Consider the following 27763-nt stretch of genomic DNA (forward strand, 5'->3'; position numbering starts at 1 on the left):
TGGAAACCATCCAGACAAAGCCATCAGTCAGGCATTTAGGAGCAAGGGAGGCAAGAAACAGGGCTATGATTGCAATTGCATCAGCTGGCTAGGAGCTGGTGTCCAGAGGTCCATTAGCCAAAGGTAGTGTTTGTTTATTGGGACTGGCATTATTGCCAGGGTATCTAGTGGATGATTGTTTGCAGTAATTGATTTGTCTTTCCCTCTTGCTCACCCTGAATGAGCTACAAGCTGCCTAATCAAAGACTAAAAAACTCAATGCCAAAACAGCTGCCTCACCATCTTGCTGCAGATCTTGCTAGAATGATGGTTGGGCCCTTTTCTCTACCTTCTCCTTTCTTTCTCACTCCCTCCTGTTCACCTCATTCATTTCCCTTCTTTCCACTTTTCCTTAAGTGCAATAAAAGAAGCAGAACAAAGAAAAGGCAAGGAAAGTAGCCACAAAATGCTGCATCAACAATAAAACATGTTGGATCTTCCAGAATATGTCTCAGGATGTGAGTCCCTAGAGAGGAAACCTAAGGCCAGAAATGATACAGGCTTAACCATCATGAAAAGCACTCACAAAACACAGCACTGAACACACAATGCAGTGCTGAGGATACAGACTTGGCTGCCGTTTATGGAGTGGGGAATACAGTGGCAGATTTATTCTACAGTAGAGAGGGCTGTTTCTTGGTACTGTTAATACTGACACATTATCTGGGGACGGAAGAAGATACACAAATGGGAACAATTCTCCCATTTCTCTGCCTGTCTTTCCCCCAAATGCCCCCTACTCCCATCTCTCTCTGTTCTCATCATCCCTCCCCCTTCACTGAGAATCCTTCTTCCTCTCCAATTTATATCTTCTTCCTTCTTTACCCTTCTCTTTCATCTTTTCCTGATGTAATTACAAATACAGACTTTTTAGCACTCCAATCTTTTGCATGTTATCTCCAGCTGGAGACTTGTGGCCAGCCCTCAGCCTGAAAAACCACAGGATACTTCACAAACACACAGGGTTAAAATCCCACTCTCTCTAAAACAGCTGTGAAAGCTTCCATGGTGTGAGGACCAGGTGATGGGACAGGATAGGTTGATAACAACCTGCAAAGAGAGACTTTTAAAATTACCCAGTACTTTTTGAAGCGGAACAGTCTACTGAACCATCACTGTACGTCAATAAAGTGGAAAGCAGTGATGGCAACTACCACCGCACTCCTGCACAGAATAATTCCAGCTGCCTCATCAATTGGCAACTTGATGCTGAAATCCCTGTAGTATAAACATGTGGGCAGCTTTACATCTCTATTTCTTGCCCCTCACCCTACACACCTACCATGTCACTCGTGCCTTGCTGTATTTGCTATGAGGAACCAACACCGTGCTCCGGTTTCGCATCAGAACTGAGGCTGGGAGCCAAGGCTAAGCGACTCAGTCAGCAACACATAGGAGATCTGTGGGAGAACAAAGGATACATTTTAAGTGTCCTTAGTTGGATGCCAAGCAGTCGCCCACTTGTGCTTTCTGTCTCCCAGTGATGGATGGAGTGGATCACCTCTGAGGACAGATAAGGCAGGAGATAGCGCTATCGCCGGCACCTCTGCTTTTTGGCAGGAGGAGAAAAACGGTGAGGAGTGGGGCTGCTTTTTTTTTTTCCCCTCCCTAATCTGCTCCCTCCTTGCCTCAAGAACAACCCTGTGCACAGTTGTGTAATATTATCATCACTGTTATTTTCCAGAGTGCTGTAAAACCAGGGAATAGAGCACTCTGACAGCCTCATAACAAACAGCAGATAAAACTAATTAGATTTTGTTCTTCCTTCACTTTGCTGACTTGATTCTTTTTTATTTTTATTGTTTAATTATTTATTTTTAGCCCAGAGGCTTATGCACACGTGTATTCTGCCAGGCTCTGGCAAGGCATCCTTCGCATCACCTCCGATAGGAAACGGCGCAAGGCTGAAACAGAGGCAGCAGTGTGAGCACGGCTCCGGCCGCATCTCTTACCCATGTCATGTCACCCACGGCGAGGGGAGGAAGGAGAGCACGGCTATTCAGAGCCACTAAGAGAGTCAATGAGACAAAAGGCATCAGTAAAAAAAGTTAATGTGTCTGGCGGGAGCCCAGGACAGCTTCTGCGGTGCGGACTATCTGAATGCTGTCTCTGCTGGCCATTACGGAAATATTTGGCTCGCGTCTCAACCTGACAGCCTTGCTGACTCTTGAGGAATGTCAATGGTAGGGAGCAGGGAGACGTCCCTCTCCTCCCTCCCCTTCTCCATCGCTGTTTCCAAGTACTTTGGGATTAGCTAGTGATGGCAAGAAAAGGCAGTGGCCTCGTTGCTCAGCACTTAGAGGGCTGAAGTGAGGTGACGTGCCTTAGCAGAGGGGACAACAGCTCCATTCACTAGGGAAATACCAAATCAGAATTACAAGTGTGCAAGAATAAACAAGGCTGGAGTTAATCTAAAGTTGTTTTACACTCTGTTTTATTAAAGTCAATGCACTTCCGTTCCTCTGTGCGGAGCCTAATTCTGCCTAATTACCATAACTCAGGGAGAATTTTAATAACAGAGCAAGTGGCATGCAGTGGAGGTTCTCTCCTGACCTCTAGAGGTCTGTCAAAAGAAGAAGAGCATCTGCTTCCCATAGAGGTTCTTGGAAGAGACAACGCCATCCACCAAACTGTTTCTGCTGAAAGTTTCCAGGTTCCATTCCCTGACAGTTGGTCACCCAACCCTCCTCCCTCTGGATGTTCTTGGCTCTCAATTCTTCAGTAGCAGAGTGGGTACCCACGGGTTGGGGGTTCACCTGCCCACCACCTCCTGCAATGCCCTCACCCCTTGCTGAGAAGTTGTTTGGCACAACAAGGAATTTGTCAGGGAGAAGCCTGGGCCAGATGTTTCCTATAACACAGCAGCACAATACCTAAAATACCGGTGTCGCAGGAAGAGAAACACTGATTTATTTTTCTTTTCAGTAAGATGCACCAGTGGCAAACATCAGGGAGCACTGTTCCACTATTGCTGTGGAAGGGTGTTGGTACAGAATGTAGTGTGGGAGGTAAGAGCAGCTCTAGATGTACATAGGTTGCTCCAAAAGTAATGCTGCCTTTTTATATCCATGGAAGCTACAACAGATGCAAAGAGTACAACATCTATCTGCACATTCGCAGCTACAAAACACCACTTTCAGCATAGCTACCACCATTGGCTATGCATTTTCTCAGTGGAGATGACCCAGTGTCACTGCCACCACTGCTGAAACACACATCCCACTGCCTCACTGTGCTCACATCCACTCATTGGTCTCCATAAACATTCAGCAAGCGTCAGTGTCAATGGGTGCTATTTTTTTCCCCATGCAGGAATTCAGTTCCACCCCTTTGCTTCATATGCACTTCTATGTCAGACACCTTCTGTCAGACTGCCCCTCTGCTGCCATCTGTCACAGCAACAAAATGTAATGGAATATTGCTGGAAAGGTTCAACCTATGCTGCCATACCATCAGTATCAGCCTCTGGCATTGTGGATCAAACTAATAGAAATAGGAGGTATTATTTTCGGAGTAGCCCTCATATATATATGCACATCTACAGATGTGCATTTTTTGCCCAGTGTCCTGGGGCCACATAGAATACTGAAGATCTTACACCACGGCCTGTGTACACTGCAGACTGGATTCAGCACAGTGTGAGTGTTTTGTCATGCATATGAATGTTGGAATTTGAAGTTAGCTATGCACACATATCATTTTTTAATAATAAGCTTTTAAGCAACGTTATACAAACTATTATAATGGGAACACCTGTTTTACCTCATTGGTGTCCATTCCTGTGAGCCATCCTTTTATGAAAATTCAGTATTGTATGCAACAAGCTGCACGCTAAGGCAAGCAGAACATGATATCTGTACAGAGAACACTATAGCTAATGAATTAGCTCAGCTATGAAGCTCAGCTTCTGAGGACCCAAGCTGCCTGTCTTTTGACCACTGCCATAAAGAGAGAGCTAGAAACACAGAGAACTGTTATGCAGTGTTGAAGGCTTTAGAAACCTGCACACCGAAACTCCAGCAGCACAGGAAGAAATAGTTTCTCCAAGGAGCTGGCTCCCGATGGAAATGTATGCTCAGGCAGTCTGGGGAAGGGGGTCAGAAATGCATCAGAAGAAAAAACTCAGTTGGCACCAACAGCTCTATCCACAAACAGCATAAAGATGAGAGGATTACAGGGTGCTTTTAATCACACATCAATAATAACAGTAATCACCAGTAATGGGGGTCTACAGTCTGTAGTACTACAACACACTGCATGTTTGTCCTCCTTGAGCCTTATAAAGAGAGCAGCAACAGAGCTCGGAGCCTCTTGCACAGTGCAATCACCTCCATCTGGGCTCAAGGCAATTCCCCATGTGCAGCAGCAGAGTGTTAGACATGTGAGAAATACAGGCAGTATGAGGAGAGAGGTGATGTGATGTAGGCTTTGTGCTTTACCGATCTCAGGCATGCATTTGTGTTCTTGGTCTGTGCTGGAGCTCAAGAAGCTGCATCTCCATTGCTTTGGACATCTGTGTGAAAGCACAGTGAATTCTAACGCTGGTGGAATTAGGCTTGCAAAGACATTGCTATGTTACTTATTCTGTAAGAGAGCACTTTATAAAATCAAGATCTGTTTTTGAAGGCAATTTTACGAGAAATCTCTTTCTTTTTTTTTTCCTTTTTTTTTTCCATTTGGAGATAAAATAAGTTGTTCCCTTATGGGAATTGCCAGAAGAATGCATCCTATATATAACCTACCATTAATGTCTTCTGTTATATTGCTATCCGGCACAATGGGGTCCTGTTCCATGAGTTAGGTTTCCTTAGTGGTATCATATTAAAACTAACAAAGAATAATCAGTCACTAGACGGATTCTTGGGCTAAATTCACCCTTGGATATTGCCACCATCACTAATCCAATTGACATAATATTGGAGGACCCTAGCTACCTCAAGAGAACACGTTTTTCTCCTTGAAATGCTTCCAGCCTCTCTCACTCCCAATAGCAGCCTTAAACATTATCTGTATTCCCTTAGTGCATCCTGCTGGAAGGATGTCTCACAGAGAATCATTGAGAAAGTATCATTCCACAGTTCGTGAAACAAATTCTTCCACTTGGGCCCATCAGTTCAAGGATGAAGTGGCTCAAATGAGATTATGCTGGACTAGTTCATTCCAGTGAAGCAAAGAGGTAAATTTAGCCCAGGTTTCCAGAGGACTGCTCTATATGGTGGTGCTTTCCTTACTCTGGCACATTGGGTTTCACATGCTGTTGCTGAGATACAACCAGTTCAGGAGCATGCACAGCCTGACCCAAACTGCTGGAAACATGGTCAAAATCCTGATCAGACAGAACTCAGATGCATGTTCTACAGCTCAAGAGAAATGAATGGTAACAGAGAGCTATCGCCAAAGGCCTCACAAACTGCCACAATTCTGATATCTGTGGGCAAAGGCTGCTGTCCGTAATAAAAGCCTAAGCCAGGAAAAAGGATGTTCCTTCAAAAGTCAGAAAACCATTCCTCATATCAATCTATATGAATCCACACAGTAGAGGCAGCCGTGGGATGAGGATTCTGTTTAGGAAAGGATGATGTCCTCTTACAGTACCACTGGGGCCAGTGGCTCCTCATCTCTGCCTCGTGAAGAAGACATCTCTGCCTCAAGGAGACATTCTCAGTACATACATGTATACAGATCACACAAACATAAAGACAACTGTCAATGCAGAACTGGAGCAAGACATCTGGGAGGGATGCTGAAGCTGGCAAACAGACAAACATGAGCAGTCAAAGTCAAAGTCAAAGTCTTGCTCATGCAGGGCTGCTCTCAAACCCACTGTATGCTCCAAGCGGCGCAGAACTCAGAGGAAGAGCCGTGTTGCTGGATGCTGGCTGGTTGGAAATGTAAAGCCCCCTGAGAGCTTTGGAGCTGCATGTCTGTCCTGTTGTCTCTCCCTCATCTTCTGCCTCTACTTCCACCCATGAGAGGCACTCCTGGATCTCTTGGTCTAGCTCTGAGAAGTCCCCTTCGCCATCAGAGCAACTGTCAGTGTTATAATCGATTTCTTCCGCACAAGGAGGTTCATCTTCAATCTCCAGGCTGCTGTTGCTGTACCTTCTGCAGAAAAAAAATCACAAGAGAGACTGGATGTCATCAAAGGAGGGTGTGTTATCTAATGGTAAAAGCAAGGAACAAGGAAATCCATTTCCTGGGCTCAGTCTTGGGTCTGTTAATGAAGCATGAATTGGCACTGAGCATGATCCTGTATGTCTTTGTGTCTGTTTCATCAGCTGTAAAATGAAGAGTGATATTTACCTACCCCAAAGGAGAAACACATTAATATTGTTATTATTCCTGCTATTGTTAATGTAAAGTGCTTTATACACACACAACACTGTTCTTGCCTTGAGGCACTTATAAGGTTAAGGAAGCTGAAATGTAATAGAGGAGGTATCCAGTTTCCACAAGGTTTCTGGTTTAATAATCATCCACTTCATTGTAGATCCATTGGTAGTGTATGACCTAATTAATCCAGGTGGTTGACATGCTTTGGTATCTTTGCCTCCTGTTCTGTGCAAGCTCAGAGCACTGCTAACAAGAAGAAGCACAAACAGAAAAGCTGAGACTTCTAGGGACTTCCAGAGTTGGGCAGAAACACCAAAAGCGCTTGTGCTACAGCCAGCATGGTGTCACCAAGGGCACCAAGATTGTGCCTGTCCAACCTGGTGGTGACCTTCTATGATGGAGCGATGGCATCAGTGGGTAAAGGCCCCCAACACAAAAAGATGTGGAACTGGTGGAGCAGGTCCAGAGGAGGACACATCAGCAGGCTGGAATACCTCTCCTATGGTTTGACCATGACAGGACAAGTAGGAATTGCTTTAAACTAAGAGAGTGAAGATTTAGATTAGATTTTAGGCAGAAAGTCTTCATTCAGAGGGTGGTGAGGCCCTGGCACAGCTGCCCAGAGCTGTGGGTGCCCCATCCCTGGAGGTGCCCAAGGCCAGGTTGGATGAGGCTCTGGGCAGCCTGAGCTGGTGGGGTGACCCAGCCCATGGCAGGGGGTTGGAACTCAGTGATCTTTAAGGTTTCTCCCAACCCAAGCCATTCTATGACTCCATGTGTTTTGGAAGGAATATGAAAAAGCTCTGCTAGCACAACTTACTGAAGAAGGGCCAAAATCAGAAGCAAGTCAGAATAGCTGAGGACAGACTCTGAATTGATGCCACGGGTCCTTTGGCTCTCAGAAGGGTAGGTTACATTGCCACAGCCTCCTGCCATTTACTTACAGGAGTGGTTGTAGGCTTTATTTACACATTCACTTTCAATACATTTTCTATTAAGTTAGTCTAATGCAATATTTATGACAAAATTGTAACCACTAGACTAGGTGGCTCTAGGGCATGAGTTCTTTTTGTCTAGTTCCGTTTTGGCCCTCAGTCCATGAGGGCAGATGGGTAATATTTTGAGACCAGAAAGAAGCCTGTGGTTTCACTGCTGCCTAGGTCAGAGTCTGGATGAATCAGGGGGACAGATACAGTGTTTTTCACCTCCAGGTCAGTGTTTTCAATCAGACTCAAAGGAGAGAATGTATTGCTTTGGGGGACTGGGAAAGGAATAATAATCTTCCGCCACTGGGCCAGAGTTTCTAATTTGTCCCAAGTTGGGAAGAATGAATGGCTTGGCAGATGGAGTATATACAGATTTAATGTGTGGTCTGCTCATTTACATGTCAGTAACTGGAATAATCTTCCAGCTCTTAGCTGTTTCACAGCAGTGCCAGCATCTGAGGTTTCAGAACATACCAAAGGTGTAAAGTATTTCTCTTGGATGTATTGATCTCTTCCCCCTCTTCTCTGCAGTCCAAAAAAAGCATAACCTCTTCCTACCTCTGAGTATCCAGATCTTAACTGTACACAGACTATCTGCAATCAGAACCATGCAGCGTCAACCCAATTCTTCTCTGGCTGATCTCTAGCTTAGTTTACTTCAAAGGCAGGCTATAAAGGATTCTCTGAAAGCTTAATAGAGCTGTATAGCTTAAAAATAAATAAATGAATAATTATGCACTTTTTCAGTTTTTGGCTCCACTTCAGTCTGCCCAGAAATCTAGGTCAGGAAGAACTCACACTAAAACTGAGTATGTAACATGAAACAAAACAAAACAAACCAGGACAACAATCCTCTCAGCACAAACAGGAACAAGCAGTGGTCTCAGTATACTGAGTCTGACCAGTGGTTTTGATTTTTCCCTTTTTATTTTTTTCAGATGTAAGAATGGCATGAATTACCACAATACAAAGTACCTATGATAATGTTCAAAGCTGTGTAAACTCTGGGGAACTCAATTTTTCATTTTTAAGCTTTTGATGCTTTGCAATCAAAAAGGTCCTGAGCGTATCTGCTTTCAGTACTGTGCTTGTATGTTTGGAAGGAGCTGCTGATGCCACTGAGACAGAGCGTAGCTGCCGCCCAGCTCCGTGCTATTGTACAGATGGAACAACAGTTCAGTTTTCAATCTAAGAACTGAATGTCACACATTTGCATTAAAAGGATAACAGTTTTAAAAAAAAAGCCCTATTATTACTGAAATCTGGGAACCCCATTAACAGAGGACCTTCGGCATTTAGTTGATAGCGTAAAATGATTTTAGGAGTGGATTTCTGTCTAAAAGAGGAAGAGAGCACAAACAGACTTTACTGTGACGGGGAAACTGGGAAGTCAAAAATCAGAAGATGAAAGAGAAAACCACGGCAAACATGCATTGCCTTACACTGAAGACTAAACAGACAGTCCTTAGAAAGTACGTATGCATAAAACCTTTGCAAAAGACTTCAAAAACTCTGCCTTCCAAGATGCCTCCTGCCATGCTGATTACCTACACAGAACACAAAAAAACTCAGACAGTTCAGTACTTGCACATGTACACTGCAGAGAGAGGTTCCCCATGTGGGAGCATGTGGCCAGACGATTTAGAGGCCATGAAAGAAGGATTTCTTGCTCTGCAAGTTGCTTATCTGTTGTGACAGTGAATGAGCAAGCCAATTAACAAGGGCCTAAGTGGTGACTTCTCCAATTTGGTCTGCTACCCACCACTAACAGTGCCAGTGTCACTGCCACAAATCACCTAATGAGCTACCAAACAGTAAATAGATGGCAAATGGCAACTTGCAAATGAGACGCTGCAATAACCCTGGTGGCTTGGAAGTTGAAAGGCTCTTTCTTTGTCACACTACCAAACTATACAAACTGGCTGCATCTCTCTACCACGTGGAACTTTCCATCACAGTGACTCACTTTCTGCTGCAGGAAGATTTAAAACACATAACAAAGCAATACAAATGGGTTATTTCAAAGAGCAGGTTAGAGTTGCTTCTGAAAGAGGAGAGGTGGTGGCACGCAACACTCCTGGCAAGCCAGTAAGATACCCACTAACCAAAGCTGCCAAAAGCATTAGATGCTGGTCACTAAGACCAGCTTCTTTAAGAGACAATGCAAATAGTGAAGTATGGTTATGAACAGAAATGGCAACTGCACACAATTTAAGAGGGTCTTAATAAAAGAGATTTTCTGTTAGGAGCAGGTTCTTGGTATTTTTGCTTTAATCTGATTTTTAAGAACTGCAAAAAAATTAAAAAAAAAATAAAAAAAATCTTCCCTCAGAAAAGAAGAAAGAAAAACCAAACAAACAAACAAAACACCCAGGGGACATGAAACAGATTTACCAAAGAATAATGATGTTGTTCTTACAGAATGTAAACAATGAGGAAAACCAAAGACACTACATTAAAGAACTCCAAGACAAATATAGCCCGTGAATACCACTGAACGTGAACACAGTGCAGAAGGGGGGCAGTGAAGGCTGTTCATATATCTACAGCCAACAATCCCCAAGTATCACGAAACATGTATACGTGTTGACTGACTTACTGATTCAAAACCTACAGCCTCGTAGCCCCTCGTCTATTGCAGCTGATGAGAGAGACACAACAGCAATTTGCAACTTTATTATGTGATAAACAGAATTTCTTTGTTTTTACTTTTAATTTGCATAATCATTGAGATGTGACTTGATATTAATTAGCTCTGCTTTTGTATGTGGGCGTGTTTGTTTGTTTGCTGGGGTTTGGAAAGAAAGCAAGCTTTGGTACTCTGTAAAATAAATAAATAAATGCATATACATATATATTTCTTTTTTTCCTGACTTAACATGGGGAGAATCATAGAATGACCTGGGTTGAAAAGGACATTGATCATCTAGTTCCAACCCCCTGCTACGTGCAGAGTTGATAACCACCAGAGCAGGCTGCACAGAGCCACATCCAGCCTGGCCTTAAAGGCCTCCAGTAATGGGGCATCCACAACCTCCTGGGCAACCTGTTTCAGTGCCTCACCACCCTCTGTGTGAAAAACTTCCTCCTAAAGAAAAATTTCAGCACTTCTTTATAAGTCAGTTGGACTGGAGCTTTCTGGTATGGCTAGAAAACAACTCATTCAGGTGTTTCCCATAAACCTCTCAAGAAAACGCAGTATGGCTTTGGCTGATAAAATACAGCTACATGATGTATATGGGGGATGACTGATGATTTCTCTCCAATACATAATTCTCCTTCAAATGCACGTACATTTCCAGGACATTGGGAAAAATACAGAGATTTCATAAGTAATTCCTTGGGATTTTTCACTCACAGTGCAGCAGGTCACTTGCTATCTGTTTATTCTACTGATGGCTCAAAATAGAATCTTTTTTCTTCTGGAAAGAATGGGCATTGACAACTGTCCCTCTTAGGGAATCTTTGACTATTGTTCAGGATTGCTGCTTGACCTTCACTTGACTTGCCTAGCAGTTGCAGTGTCGTAGAGAAGAAAACGGAACATTTACTTTTTTTGGTACATATATCTGGCTCTGCTCATTCTTGTGAAATTTGCTGCAGTCTTGCCAATGCAAATCTACAAAATGAATGTTTAAATGCATCAGACAAAAAGGAGGAAAGTTCCAAGTCTGGTGACCAGCACTGACTGCGGATATCAAAGCCTCCCTGTGAAGATGTACCAACAAATAATCATGCCTTTATCTTTTCTCTGCAGTGAAAAATAGCATCCTGGTAGCTTTGTATCATCCTATCCATAGCACTATTCCCTTCTTCCTCTAAACCTTCTCTCCATCATGATATGCCCTAATCCTTTGGAAGCTCTCCAAGACAGGGATATAGCCGTGCATAAGGAGCCAAGCATATCTATGGTACAGTTCATAGACTGAAATAAGACAGAAAATGGCTTTCTTATAAATTTTCAAGATATCAGACATTTTACTGTGAGAAAACAGGAAAAAAAAAAAGAAAAAGATTTTATTTCAGCACAAACAGGCCAAGTTCCCAGCAATTACAGCATTCACCTGAAAGTATAGGGCATTTTTCTCCACTCACACAGGGATTTGAGAATCCAGCCAGTTTCCTGACCTTATGGAAAGATTATCTCTCATTTTCCAGCAAAGCTGTACCAACTATATGGACTGCTATATACATACTGGTAAGGAAAGTGTCCTGCAGCTCTTATGACCTCTCTGCAGTGAACTGGAATTGCTTTGCCCTTCCTTTATTTTTCATTAAAATTCCACCTATGTCACTGAATCTAAGAGTGTGTGATGTTGCATGGTCTTGCTTTTGAGGAATTCATATGTTTTATTAAACATATTTTACAGGAGCACCGCTTCCAAAATCTTGTAATGAATCTAAAATGAATCTAAAGCAGCCACAGCTATCCCAGAGCACAAATCTATCTTTAATGGCTTCATAAAGTATTATTCTAGGAGATAAGTGAAACAACTATGATGCTTTTAGGTAATTACACCTAGGGCAAGAAAAACCCTACAGCAACAAGATGCCAATGAAGAAGGCCTTTGGTCTGCCCTTTGTGTCTCGATCCAATTGCTACAAGGTCTGGTGCACATCTTGCTATGACTTTCCAATTCCATCTCAGTAGTTCAGGAGCTCCTCAGGGAGCAGCCTGGCTTCACGTCCTGCCTGAGAAAAGCCAGACAAGGCATGTTTAGTTCCTGACCTCGCCAAGGGAGGAAATTAACTACGAGCTGATGCAAGATGGCTCCAGTTTAAAGAACTATTGCATTTGCCTCCTTTGTTGCTACACAGTAAACACGAATGATGTGAACGTCGTAGGCTCCCACGAGATCTGCTTTTCCAATGACACTTTGCCAAGGATTTCCACATCTTACAACATCTGAGAAAATGCAACCTAAGCCCTAGGCAATGCCAGGTGCCCTGGCTTTCAGCCCACTGTGGCCCATCCTTTCATGAACGATATGAACATAATTAAACACTGCCTCAAATTCTGTTTGCTATGGCTGAGAGAGGTTTGGCCTCTTTGAGTGTACTTTTTTCCTTTTATTTATTTTTTTCTTCCTGCTGCAAACAGCCAAGAGAAAGGTGTAATTCATTGCTGAGATTTGTACTAATTAGTTTTTCAGGAGTTCCCAGGGTAATTGCAAGCTGTAATATTTATAATTGATTTGGCCAGATTAAAAATGAATGTCTGGTGCACCAGTTAGATATGTAAGAAGCAAGTGGGGCTTTATCACTTGGAGAGAAAGGAAGACAACTTGAAAATAAAACAAACAAACAAAAAAAGAGTGTGAAGAGCAAGAAACAGGCTGACTCCTGGCCAATGCTGTCCCCTAATGTTCATTCAGGCTTGCAACAATTTAGCCCTGGACAGCATTTTGCTTGTAGCCAGCAGAATTTGTGTTTGTCTTGTAAGAAATGTCTGCTTCCATTCTGTCCATTGGTGAGAAGATGGTTGATAACTGCGTCAAGAACAGACGGAAAGTTGAGCACACACTTCTCATTATATGTCTGGAAGACTAAAAAGCCTTGTCTGAACAGGAGGAATTGCATTTAATTGAATTACAGCGTGTTATTAGTACAGCTGTAATCCTTCTGTGAAAGGTGAGTTTGAGTAGAGGACAACTGGGTGTGTTTCTACTATTTGTTGATTACATGGCCTGCCTAGATTCCAGATATCTCCATTCAAGTCCACGTATGCTTCTAATACTAATAAAAAACTCATGAGCTGATCTTTAGACTTGCAGGATGGAAAAGCTGGTGAGAAGCCAAAAGCTGTGGATTTGGTCTTATGAAAAATCATTAATTTCTTCTTAATGGAGAACCAATCTATATATCACTGCAGTGCTAATAATGCATCTGTAGCTGTAGGCTTGTAAGCATTAATAAAACCAACTGACTTGAACAGATGCAAATCAGCCATGAAATGGAGCTCTGGCAGTTGCTGCAGATCCCAAAGATAACTAGTTTTCTTTCTCTCTCCCTTCACAACTTCTTAGGTTTTGTCTTTTACATTTCAGCAGAGAAAAGCATCAAAATAAAATAAAAATCTTGCATGCAGTTTAGATGAGATTTGTAAACTTGTATATTCACTTTGTTTTGTTAGGATGCCCTATCCTCTTCTATGTAGTATATTACCTGGCTTGAATAAGACACTAAAGATCTTATAAATCTGCTGCTTGAAAAGGTAGATGTGAATAAAACAACTGCAACTCCAGCAGCACTGGAAAGCTAAATCAAGGTACTAAGCAAAACTTCTGCTTAATGGTGAGAAGTCAATTAAATCTGAACCTAAATATGGGTGTAAGCATGCCAAAGCCTGCTGAATCTCCAGACACACTACACATGTGATCTGCTGAATTTAAAGTCACATCAAAAAAATTTCAGCCACCCCAAACAACTGTGGAACAATTTATTTATCTATGAATACCATCCAGCACTTTTTTTTTCTCTAGCAACTCCCTGGGAACGTGAGACATCCCTGAAGAAAATCTGAGACTTGACCGCCTGTATCTGCACAGCACTGTGCTCTTAAGAATTAGGACAAATCTTAAGACAACAGAGCTCAAGACCTGGAACTCAAGTTTAAGCAGATTGAATACCTTTATAAGAAGGCTTGACCTGAGAGGAGGTGGGTGCTCCATCCCTGCAGACACTGCAGGTCAGGCTGGATGGGGCTCTGAGCACCTGATCAGCTGTAGGTGTCCCTGTTCAGTGCAGGGGAGTCAGACCAGATGGCCTTTAAGGGTCCCTTCCAACTCAAACAATTCTATGGTTCTATGACTCTAAGACACTTGATATAATCAGGCACTGTTGGGTGACTGAGCCTGAGTTGAGCTGTTTAGTGAAAGACTGAGTCTGGTCTTGTTTTCCAGATCCGTATTACACTAAAACTTGTTTATTTAAGAGAAAAATACCACACAGAATCTGGGTCAGCCTGCAGACAGCCCAACCAGATCTTCTGTTGAAATCGATCAAAGGTTCTTACATGACAAGTAACTGTAAAACTGCTCATTGCTATGTTCTGCCATCATTGGATAGATTGTGCAGTCTTACACTAAGAGAAATTTATGGCCAGCTCCAATGAAGCAGCTTGTAGTAAAGAGTTCAAAATCTGATCTGCTGTAATCTTGTTACGTTCATTAAAAATGGGAGGTAGATGCAGGAAATAAAAGATGGGTGACATAAAATAGATGGGTTAATATCCACCATGCAGCACTGACGGTGGCTTGGGTTTCACTCTGACTTTAAAAATCAAAAGAAATGCTTCTAAAACCGATAACATTTTGACTTTGCACAGCTTACGCTTCCTGTGGAAATGTGAGCAGTGAAGTTCCCCCGTATGGGACTACTGGAACTCATTAAAACACTGAATAATGTGAGAGATGCTGAAAATATGATTTGGAAAGTGTTTGGGAGCTTTGCTCACAGAGTCTCTACCCCAAGCAATTTCTTCTCAAAATGATAATCAAGTTATTGATGATACTTAGTAGTCCAGCCACTGTAATACAAAGAGATTATTGGAATCGTAATTGCTTTTGGGTGCTTCCAGTAATTGAGATGTTGACACTGCAGGAAAGAAAGAAATGCAGAAAGGTTTCTGCTTAGATGCTGAAAGTTTGCACTGCTGAGAATAAATAATGTAGAGGAATGCAGCTTCTCCTGGGTTCTTGTTTCCCTTGGTGCAGATTCATATCATTCCACTGACTTCATCCAAGTTTGTAACTGGCTCTATATATTTAATTTTAAAAGTCCAAGTTCCATATGTATATATCCCTTAGTTGTCTCTGAGAGACTTAAAGGATTTGGGATTTTTGAAAGCAGAATGTTTTAAGATAGCCAAGACAGTTCCAGTCTGTGCCTTAGTCACATATGTATGTTATGTACAGGGTATTTTTGGAACAGATAACCATGTATGTAAATATTTTCTTGCATACAAGAGGATTGATGCACTACCTGACTGAACTAAAAACTGCTGTAAATGATTAAACTTCAACCACTGTACCGCCTAAAGGAGAAAACAACCTCAGTTTTACTAGCTTTTCTTTGTGATTTCTTTATCTGACAACCACTGTATGGTTCAGAGAATCTATATGTATACACATACATAAATGTATTTAAGTGTATGTGTGTGAATATAGATATGTATAAAAAAACACACAAAGTAGATTACCACCTTTTATAATGAATGATAAATAGATACACAGGCATGTATATACACACACTCAGACACCAACACACCTGCACAGCCACACAATTACACTGCCTATTCTCTATTCAGAGCACAGTTTTCATTACAAGACATAGGAGGTCTCAAGAGATACCCCTACAGGTAGCTGAGAGATAACAGTAGATGATCACTGAACCTTGATGCTATTGAATTCAAGTGGAAGTAACCACAGGGAAAGTGCTGGCTACTGACCAGGGCAAATCAGTCCTTTGACTCTAGTCTTCAGGTGAGCGTTGGCAAAGCAGCAGGTCAACAGAAGGGAGACTCAGAACATCTGGGTAGGATTTGATATAGACAGGAAATTCAACTGGCAGGCAGGAATGGTTGTCTGCAACAGAAAGTGTTATTACCAGCTATTTGAGAGATTAAGCTAGAAGCTAAAAGCAAAACTGTGTGGCAAAGGTGAAATAAAATCTTTGATTCACTGTAGGGAAATATGGATTTACTCCTGTTCCACATGAAGCCAGCTCATTCCTGTACCTTTTAAAGTAAAGAATGACTGTTTTAGAAATGGTGTCTTCAAAGAGGTAAACGATGACCAAGATTAAAAGCACTGAACTCCAGCAGAAAGGATGATTCAGGAGCTGGAGTGTCCAGAGACGGGAGAGGGTCTGGCCTCATGGAGGGGTTCAACAGCTGGTTGATGACTGGATTCTGCTCTACAAAGAAAGCCTTCAAGCAAATCTCCGCTTAAGGGTCGCTGAAAAATTTCTGGAGCATTCTGAAAACAAACAGTTTCAGACCAACATGGTGACAAAGCCCAGTAGGTTCCAGTCTGATGGATATCTGTCATCAAAACCATGTCATGGAGTAACCTCCACAAGTTCCTGCGTTATCACAGATTTCTTGAAATGAATCCAACACACATTTGTCACCCCAAAAGTTATACATTTCAATGTAAGCACGTTCATCATGACCGAACTGTGCAATTTCCTGTAGCTTAAAAAGTTATGAGACTGATACATAACTTTTGATGTCTCATCCTTCCTGGGGAGAACAGAGGTGTTTAGCCAATATAATTAGAAAAGAGTGTGTGTGTGTGTACGTCAATAACAATAAAAAGCAAAGAAGGCAAGGTTTTGCTTTGAAAGCAAATTGAAGTGGAGCTCATGGCAGAAACATCTGATGAACTATGTGTGATCACAGATAACCAAGAATAGATACAGTTAAAACTTCAGCTTCTGCCCTCATCCTAAATCTTCCTTCAGAAATAAGGAGATTCAGATAAAACAAATCTGAACACTCGTGTTCAGCGTATTTCAAAACATTCTGATCAATTATGTTTTTACCACAATATGGCACCAGCTCCAGAACCTTACTTAACCTCATTCATTATGCAGCTGATTTGCATACGCTTTGGACTCCATTAAGGATTACAAAAAATGTCAGAGGCAGCACAGCAGTGGCAACTCTTTCTAATTCCTTGATCTTGCCAAAGCCCTGCCAGATGTTTCATGAAGAATAGCAAATATTTCATTATCCTCTCCTTGCCTCCCAAAATTTGCCTGTCAGGAATCACAGTGAAGGATTTTGGTGATTTAGCACAAAAGAAGAACATTGGGCACTGAGTGCTAACATAATCATGCAACACAACCTTCATCCTACTGCAGAACTCAAACAGAGTTTAAAGGATTTTCGGTGCCAGAAGGACCGACCAGTCAGGAGTACGGAACTCCCAGAAAACAGACCAAAGAGGAAAAGCAACAAGTTGCTGTCATCCACGTAGATGGCATCACAGTGCAAAACGAACATCATAAAGAACACAGAAGAGCTGCCATTGCTGTTCGTTGTACAGCCGATCTCCTAACACTTCCCTCTATTCCAGTTGTAGCTTTTTAACAATCTGCCACCTGTATAACACTGAGATGGTGCTTTGGAATGAATCAATTTGTAGATTGTAACATCTATCAATTCTCAGCAGGGAACGTTTTTTGAAGTCTCTACTAAAATGAGTATTTCCTGAATATTTTATAAAAATCAATTTTCAAATGCCTGCCAAAGTGTTCTATGTGCTTTACCTGAAAAAAAAATAATAAAAAGCAATTATATTTTCTTACTGTTTCTGTATGTGAATTTATGTGTTTATGTATTTATGTATGCATATATGAGTTCCCATTACAGTTCTTAAAAGAATGCAACACATCACGGGAACCAGCATATTCAGAGTGAAAGCTGAAGCATCATAAACCGATGAAAGTATTTGTTTAATCAAAATGGGATGTGTATTTGGATGGATGGAGCAAATTAGAACACAGCTTGCAGAGCAGTGAAACAATCACTTCACAGAGAACCACCCTAAGGATGTAATGTCACCCTCTGATTTACAACCAAAAACAATAAAAGGTCAGTTCTTGTGTGCGAAGTAAGAGGCTGAAAAGATGTGTCAGAGTGTGCATCAAGGGAAAATTGAATCATGAGGCTGAAACACTTGTGTTTGCAAGATAAAGGCTCTGCACTCGGCAGGCTCACTGTCACTTTGGGCAAACTGCTCTTCTCTCTTTGCCCCAGCTCCTCAGCAATGTGGAGAGAGCAGGCTCCATCATTCCACCCGAGCAGCAAGTTCATCATATGGGGGTAGAGACAAGGTGCAGCTAAGCCCTCTGCCATCTGTCTAGTGTAAACAAGGGTCCAAGCTATTTAATTACCTCTTCTATGTAAATGCCTCTCTCTCTACCAGAAACAGTATGAAAATAGAATCATTAAGGCTGGAAAAGGCTTCTGAGATCATCTAGTCCAACCGTCCACCTATCATCAATATTACCCACTAACAACCTGGATGGATCCAGTCCAAAAGCTCCTCTCGGCAAACCAAGATTTCAGCAAAGAAAATACCAAGTTTCCAGATCCACTGGGGAAAGAAGTGACCGTTCACAATTCTGCCAGACAAGAATGTGGAGTTTAGCCGAGGGAAAGATGAGGATGTAGGACTCCTGCTGACATCAGTAGGAGGGAGGAGTGCAGTAATACCAAGGATTAGCTGCCAGGTCGTATTTCAAACAGAAGTGTTACAATTCTTGCAGTGTTGGAAACAAGTGAATGCAAAAAAAAAAGGGGGGGAGATTATTCAGATGAGAAAGAAACTGTTGCGAGCTGCCAGATTTTCTGTGCCCAGCCTGGCCTCTGATTTTAAGCTGTCCAGCTAGTATGTCCAGCACAAAACAAACAAACAACAACAACAAAAAAACAGCCAACCAGCTCAAGGATAGAAAGGCTGAGGACTTCTGCTGGTTTCACTGGAGCTGAAAACCTCATTAATACGTAAATCTTGTATTTCCTGGCATTTGCCTTTGTATTTATGTTTTATTAGCTCCATTTTTTGTACCTTTGCTTCAGGAAGCTGCTTACTGTACCAGCATAAAATGACATCTGCTCTTCTCACAGTGGGTTCTGTCTTCCAGGAACATGAACATCAGAAAAAGACCAGACCATGAGATGTTCTGGCTCACAGACTGTCCCCTAAGGCATTGAAAAAGCCCACAAAAATTATATTCTCCAGTACAAATAAACAAATCCAAGTGCTGGACTATGCATATACACTTTACAAAGAGGATTCATTTGGGAAGGCTATATTCACTTATGTATACAGGGTTCCTGACTACTATGCTATATACAGTCTTTTTTCCTTCTCAATTTTCTCCATCACATCAAGGTAACATCATTTTTTTTAATAGCAATTTTTGCTGCAGCAGCTTTACATGGGTACTGCAATAATTCTTCTACAGCCATTAACTCACAATGATGAAGGGGGAAAAAAGAGAAGGGAAAAAGGAAAAGAAGGGAAAGGAAGGGAAAGAAAGGAAAAGGAAGGCAAAGGGAATAGGAAAAGGAAAAGGGAGTGGGGAAAGGCAAAGGCAAAGGGAAGGGGAAGGGGAAGGGGAAGGGGAAGGTGCTGAGGAACCCAGGCTCTCCAATGGCAGAGATAATAGGCCTGTAGAGCAGGTGCAGCAAAGACAGACTGCTGCTGACTTTACCGTGAGATTGCCAAGCTTATACTGGACTTTCTTCTTTTCTGCACAGCCAACCTGCAGATAAACTGTGTCAGATTTAATGGTGCATGATACAGGCAATTCAGTATCAAGGAGAAAAAAGCATCTCAGAGGCAAGATGGGTTATCAGCTTAGCTCCAAAAGCAGCCTATCAAGAAACACTGCCAAGGCGATTTCAGAAATCTATAATTTAGATGTTACCTTAAGCCTAAAACTTTGTTTGAAAACTTCATACTTCTCACAAGCGGGCTAGCAAAGCCCAGGAGGATCAAACTAGATATCAGTTTAGATGACAAAGTAATACACTTAGTGTATATGAAGTGCTGTACACATGAAAGGTACAGGAAGGATGGCAACATTATACGGCTTTATCCTGCAAGGAATCAAAGCTGTTATTATACAGCAGTTTTTTCAGGGCTATTACACTCCATTGCTTAGCCACCAATCAGCTTACCTTTCTGGGCTTCCCAACAATACGAATCGCTTTAAATAACAATGCATTTACTTTACATACAGGCTTCTCAGCCTAAAACACCCCTGAAACAAGGGAAGCATTCTGATGATTTACACGGGGAAAGGTCTGTTGATGCACTTGCAGCTGCACTGTCCGACCAAGCAGCTGAGCTCCTGAACAGCATCTTTCACCACTAATTCCACAGCTATTTCTGAAGCAGAGAAAAGCTTGTCATTTTTAGAAATGAAAGTGAAGAATTTCAGATTCAGTGAACAGCCAGTGGAATGATTTTAGGGATGTACAATATAAGAAATACGCCCTGTGTGTAAGCTTGATGAAGATACAAGGCTCAACACCTTGATTTTTAATACTCAGAGTATTTCTTGGTTTGCTTGTGACTGAGAAGTGCTGTGAAATGGCAATCACACCACTGAGAGCCTATGGCACTTTTCACGCCAGCCTTACATACTTTATTTGGGGATGGGCCATACAACAAGGCATGGTGCGAGATGCAGACATCACTGCAGTGCAGTTTTTACTGTAACTGTTTCCTACAAAGCCAGCAGTTAAATACACTCCCACAATTAGGATCGTACTAACCTAGGCTGATGAGGGTGAATTCATTAAACAAAGGAGTAAATAATGCACTCAGAGCTCTGCGATGACAGCGGAACAGAGCCATGTACAACAAACCCAAATCTGCTGCTCCCTGTCTGCTGCTCCAAACTGCCTCCTTCCGCTTTTTCATGCAGTTCCAGACATTTCTGATGCAAAAAAAAGGCCATGGGGAGACAACGAAGGAAGAAGAACATTTCCTGAGCTGTCTATGCCCTTGATGCTTTCAAGGTCTGCCCCTCTCAGCAGCTTGGCATGCCCTACTCCCACACCGCTCCCTATGGTCAGGAAATGCCTAACATTTCACTTCTTACAAAGGATCTCCTTTGAGATGGATTAACCTAGTACTCCTTAAACTCAGACCCATCAATTTCCTCTGTTGGAAACTTTGGATTTAGATATCTTTGCTGTACTGGAAAATATCCACTGATAACAAGCAATTATTATTACAAGATATATCCTTGGAGATAGAAACTGGATGATAAAAAAAAGTCTGAAATGAAGGGAAGAGGGAAAAACCAAAAATACTCTTCTCACTTAACCTGGCAGAGTTTTAATCACTTTCCCAGCATGTGGTACCCAAGAGCCCTTGGATGGCTTCCTGAACAAGACACAATTGGCACCTACCATGTAAAGCACTCGGTTCTGACAATAATATTAAGCATCATTACTGAAAATGGATGGTAGAGTTCAATGCTAATTTCAAATTTAATTTGGTGTTTGAAGTCATTAAATATATATATATAATATTCTCCCCACAAACTAGGGTTTGGGCCCTGAAGGCAGCATCCATAGCAAAATAAAAGACAGTTGGTGAAGTTATATCTGTGAGGCTTTACAAGCACACATTAGATCAAATGATTCAGAAAACATATATCTAATAGAATGCTTGTCATATCAAGAACAAGAATTAAACTGCTTGTGGTTAGGACTGTTTTGAATCATTAATTGTAGTGGTAAGGAGGTGCAGTTAGAGCAGAAGACCTGAGGTTAACGTGCTTGTCTTTCTACCTCTGTGCATACTGGTGGTGTTCAGGTCACAGAGAAAACGAGGTGAGCAAACCAACTCTGACAAGTGCCAGATTGACTTTGAGATACATCATAAACTCTCAGAGCACATACGGTGCTGAGCAAGCAGCACAGCAGTGGCCTGGAGGGCACCTTCCAGGGCCATGAGAAGGAACTCGTCGGCGTCAGTGGCAGTGTGATAACACATGCTAAGCAGAGACTGATAGCCCCAAAATGAGCATCCCTGCTGGCCAAGGGACCACAACAGGACCAGTTTCCTTGGGATGGCTCTCAAGTTGGGCAGCAGTTACCAGACTACATCAGACCACATGGTCTGACAATCTCAGCAGGAACGGGTGATCAGGTAGATGAGAACTCCTGTCCAAAATGAATTATAGGAGAATAGGATGCTCCGTGTTGCTGCCGTGACACTCAGTAGTGGGACTTTAAATTGCTCTCTGTGGTACCTCTCAATGAGATAACAGGAGAGCTGGGAAAGAAGCATCCTGAATGGGCTTGTGGGAAGATAGTAGTAGCATGGGCCAGACCAGCCCATAAAGCCTGGCCCAGGCCAGTGCCTAGCATTGGAAACGAATTTGAAATGTCATCTAATTGTAAACATGGATATTAGAGTCATACCCAGAGTTTGGACTGTTTCCAGTTCTGAAATCCAAGCAACGTATTTCCTATTTACTTACTCAGTATTTCTTCAGCACCTAATTGTCTACCTGCTGGCCTGGCCTTTTCTGCCATACTCTTGCCAGGCCATCAATGACGTGTCCATCGGGGTGAAACAAGCTTTGAATCAGGTGATAAATTGCTGTTTTTGCTGCAGCTGCTAACATCTCTTAAATATTTAAACAGCATGATTTGTACACACACCTAGTAGCTACTTGGTTACCTTCATTTTGGATGAGGTACTATGCACTTTCTTGGATGTGTGTGTCAAATATTCATAGATGGTAGGCTTCTGAAATATCTTTCTGTAGTATTTATTTATAGCATTTATTTATTAACAGGATCAATCTTTATGTGCCTAGATATATTATTACTTGATGCCTCATCCATTTTTTTCCCAGGCAGTGTCTTTCTATCTGACAATATCCCTCTTCCTGCAACATCTATTCACAGTACATCTGTCCAAGGTATCTCCCCCTGCACACTCATAGTATCCATCTCTTTAATTATAACTGTATATCCACTCCATCTAACGCTCGTCATCTATCTGCAGCACTTACTGTATCTCTGCACACCATCTCTTTATCTAAGCACTGGTATCTGTCTCTTTGACGTGACTCTATCCCTTTCTCTCAGTCATCCACAGCACCAGGATCTAATTGTGGATTTTGGACCACAACTATCACTTCCTTTTTTTTACCGGGTTGTGCTCTACAAATCACTGATTAATTTATTTGTTTTGCTGGGAAGGTGGATGTGAGATGTGAACTTTAAGAGGGTACAAGTACCTTAGGGTCAAAGACTCTTTCCTAGGCTTATTTACTTCCCTGCTTTGTGCTAGCTGCTCATTGCTGCAAGGGCGGGAGCTGTACTGAGCTGCTGTTATCTGAGAAACTCATCTTCAAACAGAGATGCTGCAGTGACTACCACTCCCCTTTCCCTCTCCCTTTCCCCTTTCCTGCTCTCCTCCCGTCTCTCCTCTCTTCTCTCCCCCAACACTTTGAATCTATTTCCCTGTGTTTGTTCCTACTTTACTTTTGCCCACCTGGCATTCTCAGGATGACAAGTGAATGCATCTTCCTATTAAAATTTCTATGCCAAATTAATATTAAAGCCAAAGGAAAAATCCATTTGGCACAGATTTACTGCGATCTGAAACGTTAGGCCCAGCAAAACACTGCAGTGAGAGGTTAAACAGGTTTCACAGCCACTCACTTCACACCTTATGAAGGACTCAGTGACCCTCTGCTCTTAAAGCATACGACAGGGGGAGAGCTCCTGCCCATCCAGGGCAGCAGTCTGGGTGACAAGGAGAGAGATGTGCTCTCAGGACCATAAGAAGGAGGACAGTAAAAACTAACACCCCTTCTTGCTTTTTCTCCTCCCTCCTTTTTTATCATCCAGATGAATTGTGACAAGAATAAAATAATACAAAAGATGGTCAGGTCACCTGGAAGTGATCAGAGAGTCTGTTAAAATGTCAGGAGCATCTGGAAGAAGGGAGGAAAAAAAAGAAAAAGCAGAGCAAACTACAACAGAAAAAGGAAGGAAGGAAGAGCTCACATGTCTCTGGTTTTGGTTCCCTGAACAAAGACCAAACACTTCATAATTTTCCTTCACACAGGGCCAGTGCGGTTCAATGGCAGAATAAAATATGCATTAATGAATTAAGAGCTTCACTGCTTTATGGGTACATTTCACTCTATCCCTTGTTTAGAGCTGCTGGAAAAAGGACTGAGATGCAAAGTATGTCAACATGAATTGACCGGTATTGGCATGGAAGGAGCAAATCATATTTTCAGTGAAGTCAGCAAACTTGGCAACAGCTTCAGAGTGGAACTAGATTTCACCTGGTAAGTAAAGAACCTCTGGAGGCTTTCTCCAGAACTATCGAAAAGTAGGAACAGGGCATCCCTAAATGGACACAGATATTTGAGTGCCAGTGGCAGCTGTCAGCTGAGGCAGTGGCAGAAGTCTGACTTGCCCACCCCAGGCTGGCACTGTGGTAGACTAAAGGTGAAATGCCTTCTACTCCTCAGAATTAATCCTAGCTGTCTTTGTTGAGGCTTGAAAGAGGTGTTTGATGTTGGTCCTTGTTTCCTAAACAGGTAAAATATTGCTCTGCTCAGACTCACGTCAAAGTAAGGAGTGTAGGAAGAAGCAGCAGCGGAGGAGGGAAAACAGTGAATGATGAGAAGTAGGGTCAGCTGCTTAAGAGGTTTTGCCCAAATGTCTCTCCTCATGTTCACCTAGATCATGGAGCGAAGACAAAGTACGTACTGATTGGAACAGGATGTGGACACTCTCCAAAGGTAGATCAGAAAGAACAATCCATCTCTTCTGACTGGGCTATATAATTTACTCATTGTGAGCAGATGGGTTATGAGGTCTGCCATCAGTGATGAATTATATTCCTGATAAGTCATTCCTAGCTAATGAGGATCCATTATCATTAGCTGCTAAGGAAGAATAACGGCTTGCCAGGACAGAGTGGGAGTTTCACAATTTCCAGGGAGAAAATTCTGGGCTGGTAGCCACCTGGCAAGTGAATTTTCAGGAAACCAGAAGCTTTCTAAGATGGATGCCTTCTGCCTACCTCAAGTTTTGGCTTTTAATTTCCTCGGGCAAGTTCAGGAGAGAGAATGTAAGAGGAGGTGGAGGAGGAGGAAGCGAAGGAAAATAGTAGTAACTGTATCTGATAAGACTGTGATTAAATCAAGGTCTCACTCTAATTACACTGCATTTAAATAAACTTTGCCTAGTAAGTAATTGTAATTAAACTACAATTAAACCTGTATTTATATCGCCATTTCCTCCCCTGCACAGCTGTCTGTTTCCACCTCCTGTCGCTGCTGTCTATCTGCCAAAACCTCTGAATTTAGCATGGGGGACTTCACGTTTCCTTGGACTTCCTGGAGGAGATGTTGTGGGGGACAAGTTCCGAGATTCCCCCGTTTCCACAGTGCTATCAGCTATAAGGAGTTTCTGTTTTCATGCTGTGTGGGAGGAAAGAGATGCAGCTGATGCTAAAGAGAGGTGCTAAACTGGATCTTAGGAAAGGTTGGGAGGGGCAGAGATATGAATGAAGAGATGTGAGTGTCTCTTCTGCTCTCATGGGAACTTGAAACAGTACATATTCCCCCTCTCATTATTATTATTACTTTTTAATTTATTCACATTTCGGCTAGACATAAAGCTATGCCTGCCCTCTCCTTTGCATCACATAGAAGCATTAAGGTTGGAGAGACCCCTGAGATCATGTAGTCCAACCATCAACTCATCAGATATGCTTGTGCCCAAGCAGTGCTGTACATGACATGGACCAAAAGAGATTACTTACCTACACTGAACCTACAGGTGAGACTCCAGAGCTGGGAATACAGCTGTTACTAGGTTTTCTAGGAATGCTCACCAATTCAACATTTTTTCACTTCCTTTATTTGCAGCACTGAGCTACCTACACATACCAGCCCTACAGGTGGTCTTTAAAGTTTACTGCAGTTTTGAACAGGTGGGATGGGTAGGCTGCTGTGAAAAAAAACAGGAGGCTCAAGTCATCTAAAGTGGAAACCAGATTCCTGCCAAGAATTTGAAGGTGGTAAAGAAAGAAGATAAACAAAAGGAGAAACGGAACTGAACAAAACAAGGGATAAACAGCTAAAGGGAGAGTGATAAAAATGAGGAGGTGAACACATATCACATTACAAAGGATGCCCAGGGCTAATAAAAGCAGAGCAGCTTCTCTGCCTTACCTCCCTCATCACGAGTGATGATGGAAAACATCTCCATTTGTGCCTCTGCCATCACACAGCTCTAATTAGGGACTGGAGAAATACCACTGTCACCCTCATCTGTTTGTGTTCAGTCGCTGAAAGGACACCATGCATCTCCCTGACAGCTAGTCATTACAGGTTTGTATGAGCACCCCTCCTTCCACCAGAGGTATTGAGCCCTCTGTTAAATACCTCAGCTGAGACCCTCACTGCAGTTCTGTTACTCAAGGGAGGTGAGCCATGAAGCTTTTGTCGTTGGAAATCACTGCCAGGAGGATAACTGCATCTGTTGGAAGACAGACTGAATGCTAGACATGCTAGAAGCATACCAGATATGTTGCTTCAAATGACACAGCAAAAGGGAGAACCCAGGTGTACATGTGTGGGGTGCCTGGAAGTACCTATGGGTACGATGGAACACAATAATCATAAATTCTTATTATCCCAAAGTAGTTTCATAAATCTGTGTGGTTAAAGATCATTTCACCATGTCTGCTGTGTTCACTCCCTCCTCTGCTCTATCTTCCTTCAGGCACTTGCTATTTGTCCCCGAACAGCTGGTCTCAGGAAGGTCGTTATGGCAGGTATTAGCAAGAAAGAACAGAACAAGCATCTTAAGCTTGATTTTGTGATGTGACAGTACTCCCCTGATCGGGTGTGATTTGTCATGTCAAAGAATATAGATCCCAACTCTATGACTCTCAATTTCCTCTCAAACCTTTCTTTAACCTACAAAGCTCAGTTCTACTTCCAGAAATAGGAGATAAAAGCAATACTACTGGGGTGACATTTATCAGAGGAAAGATTGGACATTTCTTTCCCTGCAGACTCCTACTCCAGAATCACTGTTTATTTATTGGATAGTTCAGCAATATCATTCACTCATAATCAATCTGATTCAAACTGCACCATTTCCGCAGCTTGAATCCTCACTTCCTAAATCATAGGGGTGAAAACCCCTACAGGCTGCATATACCCCCAAGTTCCCCCACGTGGCTCTGTAGGCTGTGTCTTTTCTAGTCAAGAACCAGTGAAAGAAATGCCTTCTTTGTAAGCACATGAACCACTCCCCCTCTTTGGCAACCCGCTGCCCACAGAGACATACCATTGACTCCATGATTACTTTCAGTTTGCTTCAGCTCAACTTAGAGGTGCAATCAAAGGAGGCAAATGACTGTCACAGGTCAAAGCCCAAACCTTCCCTTCCCTCCTAATGTATCTGTGAGTGCCTTCGGCTCTTTGTTTTCACTTGCACTGAATACGAGTCTGCCAGTAATTTTGTTCTATTAGGCAGATGGAATAATGTGAACAATTATCAGCTCTGTGTGCATTTTCTGTCTTTCTACTTTAATGTAAATACATCTATTTGCAATCATGGATGGCCTTCAAAGCTCTTACAGATCTTTCAGTGATGAGGCTTAGACAATAGTCTCCTGAGCTCTTAGGATCAATGTCCAGCAACAGGTAAGGATGGTGAAAGCGCAGCTTTCTGTGATGCTTTCTGCGCCTGTTTGTCACCTATCTGTCAGCCACCAAATTCAGGCTGTGCGTCGCAAGTACTGTGTGCACAACTGCAAACTCACTCATTTCCAAAATCGAATATTCAAAATAACAATGAGCACAGCATCTCTTCC

General features: G+C 42.4%; 1 protein-coding gene across 9 annotated transcripts in view; it reads right to left on the reverse strand.

Moving 5' to 3' along the window:
* The window catches only part of AGBL1 (AGBL carboxypeptidase 1), a 489727-nt gene that overhangs the window by 217244 nt on the left and 244720 nt on the right, over positions 1-27763 (reverse strand). For 3 of the 9 annotated variants that reach the window (XR_006179786.1, XR_006179787.1, XR_006179788.1), the window contains exon 24: positions 1322-1439. The exons of 2 other annotated variants lie outside the window; for them this stretch is intronic. Coding sequence is in view for 4 of the 7 variants with exons in the window: in XM_042875614.1 (XP_042731548.1) it covers positions 5838-6144 (307 nt within the window). In the remaining 3 variants the exon portion in view is untranslated. Of the gene's footprint in view, positions 1-1060; positions 1440-4202; positions 6145-27763 lie in introns of those variants that run through there. 4 more of the 9 variants (XM_042875614.1, XM_042875612.1, XM_042875613.1 and 1 more) reach the window with 2 other exon arrangements.

This window comes from Lagopus leucura, unplaced genomic scaffold (genome assembly GCF_019238085.1).
Source record: "Lagopus leucura isolate 7727_CA_CO unplaced genomic scaffold, USGS_WTPT01 Super-Scaffold_100015, whole genome shotgun sequence".
NCBI classification, from domain to species: Eukaryota; Metazoa; Chordata; class Aves; order Galliformes; family Phasianidae; genus Lagopus; species Lagopus leucura.